The 11,724-nt window shown below is 41.8% G+C and overlaps 3 protein-coding genes across 3 annotated transcripts in view; all 3 read left to right on the top strand.

Annotated features, from left to right (window-relative positions):
- The first annotated feature begins 340 nt into the window (after positions 1-340).
- Positions 341-2,086, top strand: parapinopsina (parapinopsin a). Its single transcript, XM_062542043.1, has 4 exons — positions 341-686; positions 981-1,309; positions 1,527-1,769; positions 1,958-2,086. Exons 1-4 carry the CDS (start codon positions 341-343, stop codon positions 2,084-2,086), a joined length of 1,047 nt encoding a protein of 348 aa, XP_062398027.1.
- A 1,646-nt stretch (positions 2,087-3,732) lies between these two features.
- Positions 3,733-6,417, top strand: selenok (selenoprotein K). Its single transcript, XM_062540115.1, has 5 exons — positions 3,733-3,847; positions 4,861-4,951; positions 5,115-5,189; positions 5,667-5,768; positions 5,960-6,417. Exons 1-4 carry the CDS (start codon positions 3,829-3,831, stop codon positions 5,761-5,763), a joined length of 282 nt encoding a protein of 93 aa, XP_062396099.1. The 5' UTR covers positions 3,733-3,828; the 3' UTR covers positions 5,764-5,768; positions 5,960-6,417.
- A 663-nt stretch (positions 6,418-7,080) lies between these two features.
- Positions 7,081-11,724, top strand: part of actr8 (actin related protein 8) — an 8,379-nt gene continuing 3,735 nt past the window's right edge. The window contains exons 1-8 of the mRNA XM_062541678.1: positions 7,081-7,676; positions 8,110-8,280; positions 8,441-8,551; positions 8,649-8,753; positions 9,350-9,523; positions 9,712-9,805; positions 10,452-10,584; positions 11,345-11,498. Coding sequence (XP_062397662.1) covers positions 7,545-7,676; positions 8,110-8,280; positions 8,441-8,551; positions 8,649-8,753; positions 9,350-9,523; positions 9,712-9,805; positions 10,452-10,584; positions 11,345-11,498 — 1,074 coding nt within the window. The 5' untranslated portion in view covers positions 7,081-7,544. The remainder of the gene's footprint in view (positions 7,677-8,109; positions 8,281-8,440; positions 8,552-8,648; positions 8,754-9,349; positions 9,524-9,711; positions 9,806-10,451; positions 10,585-11,344; positions 11,499-11,724) is intronic.

Here is an 11,724-nt window from a genome sequence, read left to right on the forward strand (position 1 = left end):
CTAGGCTACTTCAGGTCATCATTGCACTTTGGAAAGCAAAGACCCTCTGCCAACTAGAAGACCCTGATTTGGCAATCAAGAAGAGTGCCATCAGAGAAAATTAGCCAGAAGAATTATTTTCAGTATAATCCGGATCTAGGGATTTTCACCAGACTTATGTCGCATAATCAATTGGGCCACACTCGGCTGAGCCGTCAGAAGAAGAGGTCGCACACTCTTCAACATAAGGAGGACCACTGCAAGGGGACTGAGTGCTCTTGGGTGCTGAGACTGCACCTCTTCCTGGTGAGAGACTGTGGCGATCAGTGCGTGTGTAATATATGAGCTCCTGTTGGCAAACATGGAACAAGTAAACCTCACTGTCAGTGTCCCGCCGGAAATTACGCTTCAGGGGTCGGTGAACGTGAATGACCACATCCTGTCACGTTCGGGCTACACCTTTTTGGCTGCCATCATCGGCGTCTTCTCCGTCACAGGCGTCATCTTGAACATCACCGTGATTGTGGTGACACTACGCCACAGGCAGCTGCGTCAGCCTCTGAACTATGCCCTGGTGAACCTGGCAGTGGCAGACCTGGGCTGCGCCCTCTTTGGGGGACTGCCCACGATGGTCACCAACGCCATGGGCTACTTCAGCTTGGGAAGAGTTGGATGTGTGCTGGAGGGATTTGCTGTGGCTTTCTTTGGTGAGTCACTTGAGTGCTTGACTTTACCTTTCTCTTGCGTTACTATACCTCTCTGTATTGTTTGGATGGAAATGTTGATTATCTTTCATGATTTACCAATGTGTCCAAATAAGTGCCCTCCATGGGAGTTGTAGCATATTAGACGGCATCAGGTGTAACTATATTTTAAGGGTGCACAAGTGTTCCGTGACATATTTTTGTCTCCTCGTCACAGTAGAAATAATAGTCAATGTTATGATTATCAACATACAACAAGTAAGAGCCACCCTAAGCACCTGTGTTATTCTCTCACAGGTATTGCTGGCCTGTGTTCGGTCGCAGTAATTGCTGTGGACCGCTACATGGTGGTGTGCCGACCATTAGGGACAGTCACGTTCCAGACCAGACATGCAGTGGTCGGTGTGGTCTTCTCCTGGGTGTGGTCGTTTGTTTGGAACACCCCGCCACTCTTTGGGTGGGGCAGCTATGAGCTTGAAGGGGTTCTGACGTCCTGCGCCCCAGACTGGTATAGCAGAGATGCAGGAAACATGTCTTACATAGTGTGCTACTTCCTTCTTTGTTTCGCCATACCTTTCTCCGTCATTATGGTGTCTTACACACGGCTTCTGTGGACACTCCGACAGGTAGATTTTCAGACAGAAACATCAGCTGCAAGGCAGCTCAATGCCTACATGTATCTCTCTCAAGTATACGCAACCTGCATACAATGGAAAATTGTATTGAGAGAAATTAACAATTAGATTGGTTTCTAATATTAAATAAATCATTCACCTAAGTGAACTTATCAAATAGCTTGGGACCTGTGTGTGAAACAATAAAGAATGTTCTTTCCTCAAACAGGTGGCTAAACTCCAGATGTCAGAAGGGGGAAGCACTGCAAGAGCAGAGATGCAAGTTGCTCGTATGGTGGTCGTCATGGTGCTAGCTTTCCTGGTCACCTGGCTACCTTATGCATCCTTTGCCCTTTCTGTTATCATTTCCCCCAGCTTGTACATCGACCCAGTGATTGCCACTGTGCCCATGTACCTGGCCAAGAGCAGTACTGTATTTAACCCCATCATATACATCTTTATGAACAGACAGGTAAGATGGAGCAAGAGAAAAGAGTATCAAATAAAATGCATTGCTCAGAGGCTTACTTTAATGTTATTTAATCAAACAAGTGATGTTTGGGTTTGCTTCCAGCATTCAAGTATATTGTCTGCACTTCAATAACCCTGCTCTGTCACAAGATTTGATTTGCTATTGTCTATCCTCTCCCATCTTTGCAGTTCAGAGACTGTGCTGTGTCTTTCTTGCTCTGTGGAAGAAACCCATGGGCATCAGAGGCAGAGGCATCAGAGGCAGAGACCACAGTGTCTTCAGTGAGCAAGAGCAACAACAAGGTCTTGCCCTCATGAAAATTGTACAGATAGCATTTGCATTAGGACAATTGGATGCAGAGCAAGGGTGTTTAAAAACTAAAGATTTGATATTATATGTCTTTACAAAGGACAGGCTGTGTAAAGACATAAAGGGCACTGACCTAAGATCTTCACCAAAGCTTTATTTCCTTTAATAATTGTAGTGTTGTTTTGAAGAATAAACTAATCATTTCTATTGATTGTGTGAAACATTTGTGAAACAAATCATGAGCCACAATAACATGTCATTTAGAATGCCAGTTATACAGCCCCTCCCAGAAACTTCTCTGTGCAAATCAGCTTACCATAGAGGAACAGATTGCTGCCACTATGTAAACAGCAACAGTATCTGGACCCGATGCAATTAAAAATGGCCACTCGGCCAATATGGAGTGACTTGTCAAGAGACAAAAAAAAGGGGGCAAAAGTCAAAAGTTGAAAAAAGAGTCGGGAAGAGAACTGTTTAAATGTGAGGGTGTACAAGGCCTTTGAGCCCAATCCACCAAGAGAAACCCCTCCTCGAGGCATGGGAACAATAGAGGAATAAAATCTCTCTGTCACAGAGCCGACCCAGGGGTTTCAGCAGCTTAGTGCAGAGCCGATCGGACTGGGCTGCGCTCACAGCCAATTAAATTATATGCAAAGTACAGATGAAAGGAAGAGGGAATCTCTGGATTTTCCCCACCACTCCTCCCCACTACCCACCTCTCATCCTCTATCCAAACTCATGAAAGTGATCGTTTTTTTTCTCCCTCAGAAGCTTGCAGAAGCTTGTGAGTAACTCCAAAGATTTAGTCAAGCTGAACTGTTTGCTTACTGACTTCCTCACTAAAAGCTTCGAATGCAGTTTTTATTTTTTTCCTGAGTAATTTTGTATGCTTTTAAAATTGGGATATGATCCAACACAGAGATCAACCACCCATCTATTTACGCTTTTGCAAACACAGTCCAAGCACTTAAGCCCTAAAATAAGGCATAATTTCAGATAAATTATAATAAGATATATATTTCAATAATGTGCATCATTTGTGTGGGCTATATCATGTCTTTTGTAAATTTTCTGTGTAGATAAAAAAAAAAAAAAAATCTAATTCATGTTTTTTTTATGTCTTTTTCAGCTCAGAGATAGGTTGAGTGAAAAATGTCTGGAAGAGGTATACCAGGGCAAACATAGCTTACTAGTCAGAAACGTTGTGGATTCAAGTCCATCATCGGTTGTTCTGAAACCCCATAATAATTGACATCTGTGAACTGCTGTTGATAAACATCTCACCGAATGAATACATAATAATAATGCAGGCTTGAATGTCTCAGCGCCTTTCTACAGGGCTCACCTCTTTAGCAGACTAGCACAGTGGTATCCAGGTTCTTTCATGTCTTCTAGTAGCCTGCCGTAGACAGCAACACCAACAACTTCATAATCAGAGGCCTAAACTTTAGGCCCTAAAGGAACATGTGATATTCAGGTGTGTGACCTGATGGCTATTTCCCACTGAGGCTGGTGCACATGGGAACAAGACTGTTCGTTTTATATGATATGACAGTCAGTCAGACAAAATTGTAATTATCCCGAGTAAAAGTGCATTGGGACATGAACAACTATAAACTGTTGTCCTCATGATTAGGCTGAACATCCCCTAAAGATTTCGTGTCTGCGTAGTCTTGCGTAATGACGTAGAATTACAGGCGTCGTCTAGTAAATATCCGCATTACATACACACAACAGGGAAGAAGCGAAGATGGTTTACGTGGCTAATGGTGAGTGGCAGTGTTGAATACAATAATAATACTAAACGCGATTATAATAAAAATTGTAAGAGTCATTTATCTGACACAATTATAATTGAAGATTAGGTCGGCATAACGCTAAAGTTGACATTACACTGTCTATAGCTAACGATATCGCTACCAGCCACTGTTCAGCTAGCAACTAGCGATACCCTAGCTAGCTAGATTGGTAAGCAACAGTTTACAGTGGCACATCTTCGAGGTTCAAAACCACATATTTTTACACTAAAGTCATATGTCTTCCTAGGCTGACTGTTGTTTATGAAGATGTGAACGTAACTTGCTATGCCAACCCCCTCTCTGAAACAGCTAGCTGCTACAGTATATGGCTAACGTTACTCTCACAGGTATCGATATCGAAGTAGCAAGTAAGCCTGGTTGTTTTTGTAACGTTATGGCACTTTTTAAGCATCGCCTTTTCTGGGGAAAATTGTCCAGCACGACTACCACTTTACAAAATCATGTTAGTCATGTGAAACACACCGATCAATAGTATTAGCCCTACAGGAGCTGGCAATGTTTGCATAACGTTTATGGATATGTAAATCAACGACCACTATTCTAATTTGGGTGAGAAGATATTTCGGAGTGGTGGCTTTAGTTCCCGAGGAACAAGGGGAAACCTGAAACCAGTCAGATATTTTTACAGTCAATGGTCAGTTCTCAATGAGCGTTAAAAGACATCTTCAAGAAGAGTTCCCATTATCAACTCAAACATAAGATTATCGTGAAATCATGTAGCTTCATCTTGTTTAGCCTAATCTTTTTCATGTCGGCTAAAGGCTGATGTGGTGCATATTAGTTATCATGAAAAGAAAACGTAGTGGTATGGTAATGTGATCATACTTGTTTAGGCCTACATGTGATATCGTTGTTTACATTTGTGGTATGAATAATATGCCCACTATTCAGTTGATACCACTTATTGGTTGTTGTTTTTTTTTTGCCAAATACTAAATTGCCAAATACTTATTTCATCTCAGGCCAGGTCCTGGACAACAGAACCCAGTCACCATGGAGACTATCTTTCCTGACAGACATGTTTTGGACTGCAGTTGAATTTATTGGTTTATTGTAAGTAACTTATGTGAATCCAAATAATAGTAGAATTACATCAAACAATGTGTGAGTACCACTTTGTTGAACTCCTGTTATCACTATTACAGTAGGGGTAATGGATGTGTGAATAATGAAGTGGTATTGGGCAGTTATTAATTGTTATTCTCTTTCTCTCTAGCTTTCAGACACTTGTCCAACCAGATCTATCAAAGGACGGAAACAGTTCTTCTTCTCGTTTCAGTGATGGTAGAGGGTAAGTCGATCAAAACTGTGATCTGCAGTAATGAAACATGCAAAGTGTCCATTTCCAGTTTCCATTTAGCTCAAGAACTGTGAAAAGCAGTCAGGTGTGACTTTCAACCGATCTAGGATCTGAAGCGTCTTAGTGCTAGAATTAAGAAAATACACGAAGATATTGTAGACATACATGGTACAAACCTACCAAAGCTTTGCTCACACAAGCATGTATTCGTCACATTAATATCCTTCAATTCTCCGTCAATACAGAGGGTGAAGTATAAATACAATGGTGTAGATTAGATTTTTTTATTTTTTTTTGTGGTGGTGCTAAATCATTTGCATAGTTGACAGTGTGTTATCATGAATGACGTGTACCCCTCTTAGTGTGCCCTGATGTAGTAATGTCAAGTGTAATGTGAGTGTAATGTGTGTACTGTATGTTCAAGCTTATACTGAACATTAGTGCAACATTAATGTAATGTTTATGCAGTCCTCCAGGTGGCCCTGGTGGCCGGAGGCGGATGGGGAGGATAAACCACGGAGGGGGGCCCAGTGCTCCTCCAATGGGTGGAGGAGGAGGAGGATGAGGAAGGTGAGGTAGAATTGAATGGATTACACTGTTAAACCCTTCCTGTAATGTTAGAACAGATATTTCTAAAGGTTAAAGCCTCCACAGAAATAACATTAAAATTGTTCAAGCAACACAAGCATGCCAAACACAAAGGGTTAATTAATATTCCTAAATCAAATGAAATGACTGAACCGGTCTTCTTTCTCTAACAGGTAAACGCCTGCACGCTGATGCAGGCGTTCGAGGGGATGTGTGGAGCTCATAAACGCTGTGATGCTTGTAGTTTAAGCACTCCATAATATGGAGGCAACTCAGCAGCGCAGTTAGAGCAACACACACAGACCAATACACACAGATACACACACGTGTGTGGGTGTGTGTGGGTCACCCCCTCCTCTTCCTCTGGCTGTTTCTGCTCTGCAGATTCATGATGCTGTTCTGGGAATTCCTAAACCATGGGACCAGGGCAGTTGAACTAGCAGCCTACAATCCTCATCCTTCAGACCCTCATGCTATCAGACACTTCCCTTTTCCCATATGTCTACTGTTGATTTGCTTCCAATAAAGACTGTATTGGTAGAGTGGTATTATTTTAATTATATATAAAACATTCTCCATTTTGTGATAATTTAGTTATGTATAATCAAAAATAAAATCATGATTTAATGGACCAGTTGTGCACAGTGTGAATGATTTACTAATATAATGTTTTATGTAGGTGGAATACATTTGGCAACAAATATTCATATATTTCACAGATATATATATATATTTTTAACAATTTGGCGGACAATTTGTACATTGACGTATTTTTTTGTTGTTGTTTTTTTAAACTTAGTAGTAAATGTAGTGTACTTTAAATGTAGTGTAGTGTAGTGTAAATGTAGTGGCACAAGATACAGGTAGCCTACTGTTCCTGAAGTATGGAAGTGTGCTTGGCGAAAGGAAAACCCCAACCGGAAGTGCTTCTGCTTATTAATGTTGAGCGGTTGCAATATCTTTTGGAGAGCTGAAAGATATCGTTTATCTGAAAATAGAGCAGCGTTCTTGGTGTGTGTGTGTGTGGGCAATGAGACAGTACTCTCTGAATTACACACAGTTGTCCAGCGCAATTGAACTCCGTGAAACATTTGTTTGGCCAACCTCTGGCATGAAACGTTTGGAACGTTCGGAGTCTGATTTTGACACCAAATAACTTTGCATCTGAAGCTTTTGTATGAGAATTCGTTATTTCATGACTGGTTTCATAATCTCGGATTTTATTTTTACTATCTATGGATTTTACTGTCTGAAATTCTGAAATTCTGAGTCGGTTCTAAACCGTCGCTGAAAATGATGTCATGAACATGCGACTTTTAGTCGCGCAGGAGAAAAGAAACCGTATTTTCTGAAAAAGCTGTGAGGATACTCTGGAGAAGAACCCGATCCATGCGAAAGCCATAGATTAACGTCCGGGGTGAAATGTTTTGTTGGATTAGATTTTTGTCGGAAGACATGACCTACCTAAAGTTGCACTCAAGCCCGAAACAGTTTCCACGTTTTCATGTTGTTTGAGCTCGGCTACCAGCCGAGTTGTCGTGTTTCAGGCGTCACCAAAGTGAACTTGAAGCTGCACCGTAAGAACAGTGCACAGGAAATTGTTTGAACTCGGCTTCACTTCTTTCCATTCAAGAGTGGTTCTGTTCGTTTCTTTCTCTGGTTTTGAGTTCATAGCACGGCCCACGTATTGTCAAAGTGACAGTACTTATTTACTTCTCACCGTGATTTTCACAATCCCCTTATTAATTTTGTAAACAAATGACACAAGCAGAGAGAGAGCAGGAGAATGGAAAAGAGAAAGAAAAGGAACGGGAGAAGGATAAAGAAAAGGAACAGCGTGGCGTGAAAAGACCGATTGTCCCAGCCGCTATTGCAGAGCCCTTGCAAGAGGTAGGCTACGTTTACATCTTGCTCTAGCACACATCATCTGAATTTGAATTAAAGCAGTAGAAGCCCAGTTCCGTGTCTTGGGTCCAAAATAGGTCAAAGTTCTGAGGTAGCTTTTCATTCGAAATTGAGGTACTATAAGTCTATAAACATTTTGAGATACTAAGTCAAAAGTGTGTGTGTGTGTGTGTGTGTGTGTGTGTGTGTGTGTGTGTGTGTGTGTGTTTACAAATAATACGCTTGCTAGTAAGGCACACCAATATCAGTAGCACTGTAGCCTAATCTACTTAACTGTGTAGCCTGCACAGCCTACCTCTGTATTTTGTCTAGTCAGCCATTCAGAGGGTTGTTCAGCCCTCAGTAAAGTGATTTTCACTAGAGGTTATTTTGTCCATTGGTTGTAAAACGCAATGCAACACTTTATCTCTCTCTCAAGCCTATTCAAACCACCTCCATTGTTGTGATCCATCCTGGATCCAAAAGCCTGAGAGTAGGTCGAGCCACAGACACCCTGCCAGTGATGGTTCCGCACGTCATCGCTCGAAGACACAAACAACCTGGTCAGTCTCGACATGAAGACCGCTGGCTTTTGAGGGATGGACTGAATGTAAGTGTCTGCAAAATCAACATACATCAGATTACCTGTGAACAGAAACCACAGACAGTCAATGTTGGACACGATTCAAAAGTCCTCCACTAAAGTCCACTTTCATATCAGTTTCTTTCTCTCTTTGTCTGTCTTCCACCTGACCACATTTAATGTGAAGAAACCAGAAAGTAATGAGCAGAGGCAAAATGGCATCAAAATGGTGGATCAAGCCATCTGGTCAAAGAAAATGTCTAATGGAGTTAGACGAACTCCAGTGTCTGCAGAGCAGGTGGGTGTCTATTGTCAGTACTGGGGCAGTGCAGGGGAGGCTTTGTGTTTTTACATTTTCTTGTAAGTTGTTGCTTTCTGTCAATTCCATGTCATAGGCAAGAGCTTACAACAGACAGATTCGTCCCGCTGTGCTGGATCCTACTGCCAGGGTGAAGTGGACAAACACAAGCCAGAAGCCAGACTATTTCGTTGGGGAGGAGGTAAGAGAAGAGCCTTGCTGGAAGATCTAGAATATAATATTTCTTTGGCCCTGTGAAGTTTTATTGGAAGATCCAGAGTAGTAATATCTGTTTGACCTTGTGAAGTGTACTACTGTAAGTTTGTATGGACCTACAGTAGTCATGGAGATCAAGAGTGACAAGCTCTTGCTCCATCCCAGTGGGGGAGCTGAGATGCCGTGACTCCAAGCTGAGGTCTGAAGCTTGTTCTCAGCTAGGCACAAGGGTGTCTGCACCATGGCATTATTATAGTGTCAGAAGGTGGGAGCATTGAGAATAGCCGAATGGCTGAAACGTCTGCTCACCCAGTAAAAAGAGTTTCTTCAGCAAAGACTTTGTCTATTTTTTACAGAGTGTGAACCCTCACTACCTTTTCCATTATTATAGTGTGAAAGAGCTATGAGGAATCTTTGAGAGGCAATAATGTTTTGAATTTCAGGCTCCTATTGTCATTTTTGAATACCACTTTTCTGAGTTAATGTTATGCCAGTTGCTTAAAACAAATGCACCATATTATAACAATACTCCAGTCATGTATTAAATGGCTTAATCATGTTCTTTTTCGTTCTTTGTAATAGGCCCTGCATGTGAACCCAACAGATAGCTATAACCTCCACTGGCCAATATGCAGGGGCCAGCTCAACATCCACGGGGGTCCGGGCGGGTCACTGACTGCTGTCCTGGCTGATCTTGAGGCCATCTGGTCCCATGCTCTCCAGAAACTTCTGGAAATCCCTCTGAAGGATCTTAAGGTATGATGAAGCAGAGAGAAGCTAACCTGGTATTCTAACATAAGCACAAAGTTAAAATGAACATTTCATAATATATCTAGAACTCACTATGATCTGAATACATGATGCTGATGCTATACAGGTGTATGTTACAGGTGTATTATGTTGATGTTATGTACAGGTACTCATATTGTTTGGTTTTGCATAAGTATCACAGATGCATCCTGCTTGTTCCTGACATCTACAACAGACAGCATGTCAAGGAGATGGTTAACATGTTACTGAATAACATTGGATTTTCAGGTAAGAAACCCATTTCACAGGGATCTGTGCCTTTTATCAAGTGCATGATTAAATGAGTTATCAAATCACAGCAGAGTTCAAAACCATTGTTTCTGTAAAACAATACAGAACAGAACAGTACAGATTTGCCTTTTTTAATCAAATACAGGAAGCATGTCTTGTATTGCATGTTTGCTGCAGATCCTTTCAGAAAAACAATGTGTTTGACCGTTGTTTTGATGTCACATCAGTATCCAGGGACCGTTGCTTTGAGTCCAAACTTGTTGATGCAGTATACACTCAAAACACTAGATGGCATCCCTGCCATTTGATCAGAGGGTGCCTCACCATTACAAATAGCGTTGCATATTTCAACAACAATATCCTGTCCATTGCCCGTCACCTGCTTTGTGTATGTGTTATGGCTGGCTTGTCATATTTCCTAGGATGTGGTTGCCAACTATGTTTTGTATATGAATTTACTTTGTATAGTTTTCATGTGGTTAATATGGAAACTCATTATTTTTATTCTTGATATTTGATATTAGTATTATATTTTTCAACTTCATTTGAAACAATGTTTTTTAACTAATGTACTGTAAGTCGTGTGTAAGTCGCGTCTGCCAAATACCATACGCATAACCATAAGCTCTCGCCCCCTGTGCAGCTATCGTGGTGCACCAGGAGTCGGTATGTGCCACGTACGGCAGTGGCCTGAGCAGTGCGTGCGTGGTGGACGTTGGTGACCAGAAGACCAGCCTGTGCTGTGTGGAGGATGGGGTGTCTCATCGGAGCTCCAGGTGTGTGGGTCTACTAGGGCTGTGCGCCAAATCTGGATATTGCAATACGTCACCATGCACTCCTGTATCAGTATGGATCGATACAGGTGCTACTCTAGCGATATGGAATACAAAAAAACGTTTTTTAGACAACAGTAAAGTTCATCGTAAGTTTTATATTTTTAGTTAACAATTGTCCGATTCGAAGGAGTAGTTTCTCTGTAATCTGTGGAATTTAAGTGTGTTTGTGTTGTGTGAACATTAAGGCTTTGCCTGTGCTGTTATATAATTATATAGAGCAGCTGTTTGAGTGAATTTGGTTATGAACATGGTCAGAATGTGTATTGTGTATTGTATCGTGAATCATGATGCATACCATATTGTGGCCTCTGCATTGTGATCAGTATGACAATGAGAGTTTGCAGGCTATACCTAGCCTTGTTGACTAACCCCTTTCTACCTCCGCTTAGAATCTGCATCGGATTCTTTGTGATATGTTTTGTTTTCTTACCTTGTCTCTACACTTGTGTGGACTGTGGTCTGATGTTGTTTTTTTTTGTACAGGACGTTTGTTTCCTGTGTGCTGTGCTTGCTTTTTCTAAACGATAGAATCACAACATCCGGTTAGCATTTGATTTTCCGTGTCTGTGTGTGTCTGTGTGTGTCTGTGTGTGTCTGTGTGTGTCTGTGTGTGTGTGTGTGTGTGTGTGTGTGTGTGTGTGTGTGTGTGTGTGTGTGTGTGTGTGTGTGTGTGTGTGTGTGTGTGTGCGCGCCCGTTTAGGCTGTGCCTGGCGTATGGAGGCTCTGATGTGACCCGATGCTTCTTCTGGCTGCTGCAGCGGGCAGGCTTTCCCTACAGGGATTGCCAGCTGACCAACCGCATGGACTGCATGCTTCTGCAGCAGCTCAAAGAGACCTTCTGCCACCTGGACCAGGTAGGACTCACACCCACCCTATATGCATTTAGACCTGGATCATAAACACAGACTCATAAACTTGTGAGGCTAGACGCTAGTACTTGAACCTTACAGTAATTTCCTGTGTAGAAGCTACATTGTGTATAAGCCGCACGACATTGTTTTATGTAAGTTAAAAGAAACAAAACCATATTAACTGCCCCCCTGTATTAACCTTATAGCGGAAGAGATATTTACAAGCAAT

The sequence above is a fragment of the Sardina pilchardus genome, chromosome 7, assembly GCF_963854185.1.
Source record: "Sardina pilchardus chromosome 7, fSarPil1.1, whole genome shotgun sequence".
In the NCBI taxonomy this organism is placed as follows: Eukaryota; Metazoa; Chordata; class Actinopteri; order Clupeiformes; family Clupeidae; genus Sardina; species Sardina pilchardus.

Excerpts from the sequence above, each read along its gene's own strand:
- parapinopsina (XM_062542043.1), top strand. The coding sequence starts at position 341 with ATGGAACAAGTAAACCTCACTGTCAGTGTCCCGCCGGAAATTACGCTT. Across the intron at positions 1,310-1,526 it reads TTCTGTGGACACTCCGACAG|GTGGCTAAACTCCAGATGTC; the intron begins GTAGATTTTCAG and ends TTCCTCAAACAG. Across the intron at positions 1,770-1,957 it reads ACATCTTTATGAACAGACAG|TTCAGAGACTGTGCTGTGTC; the intron begins GTAAGATGGAGC and ends CCATCTTTGCAG.
- selenok (XM_062540115.1), top strand. Across the intron at positions 4,952-5,114 it reads GTTGAATTTATTGGTTTATT|CTTTCAGACACTTGTCCAAC; the intron begins GTAAGTAACTTA and ends CTTTCTCTCTAG. Across the intron at positions 5,190-5,666 it reads CGTTTCAGTGATGGTAGAGG|TCCTCCAGGTGGCCCTGGTG; the intron begins GTAAGTCGATCA and ends ATGTTTATGCAG.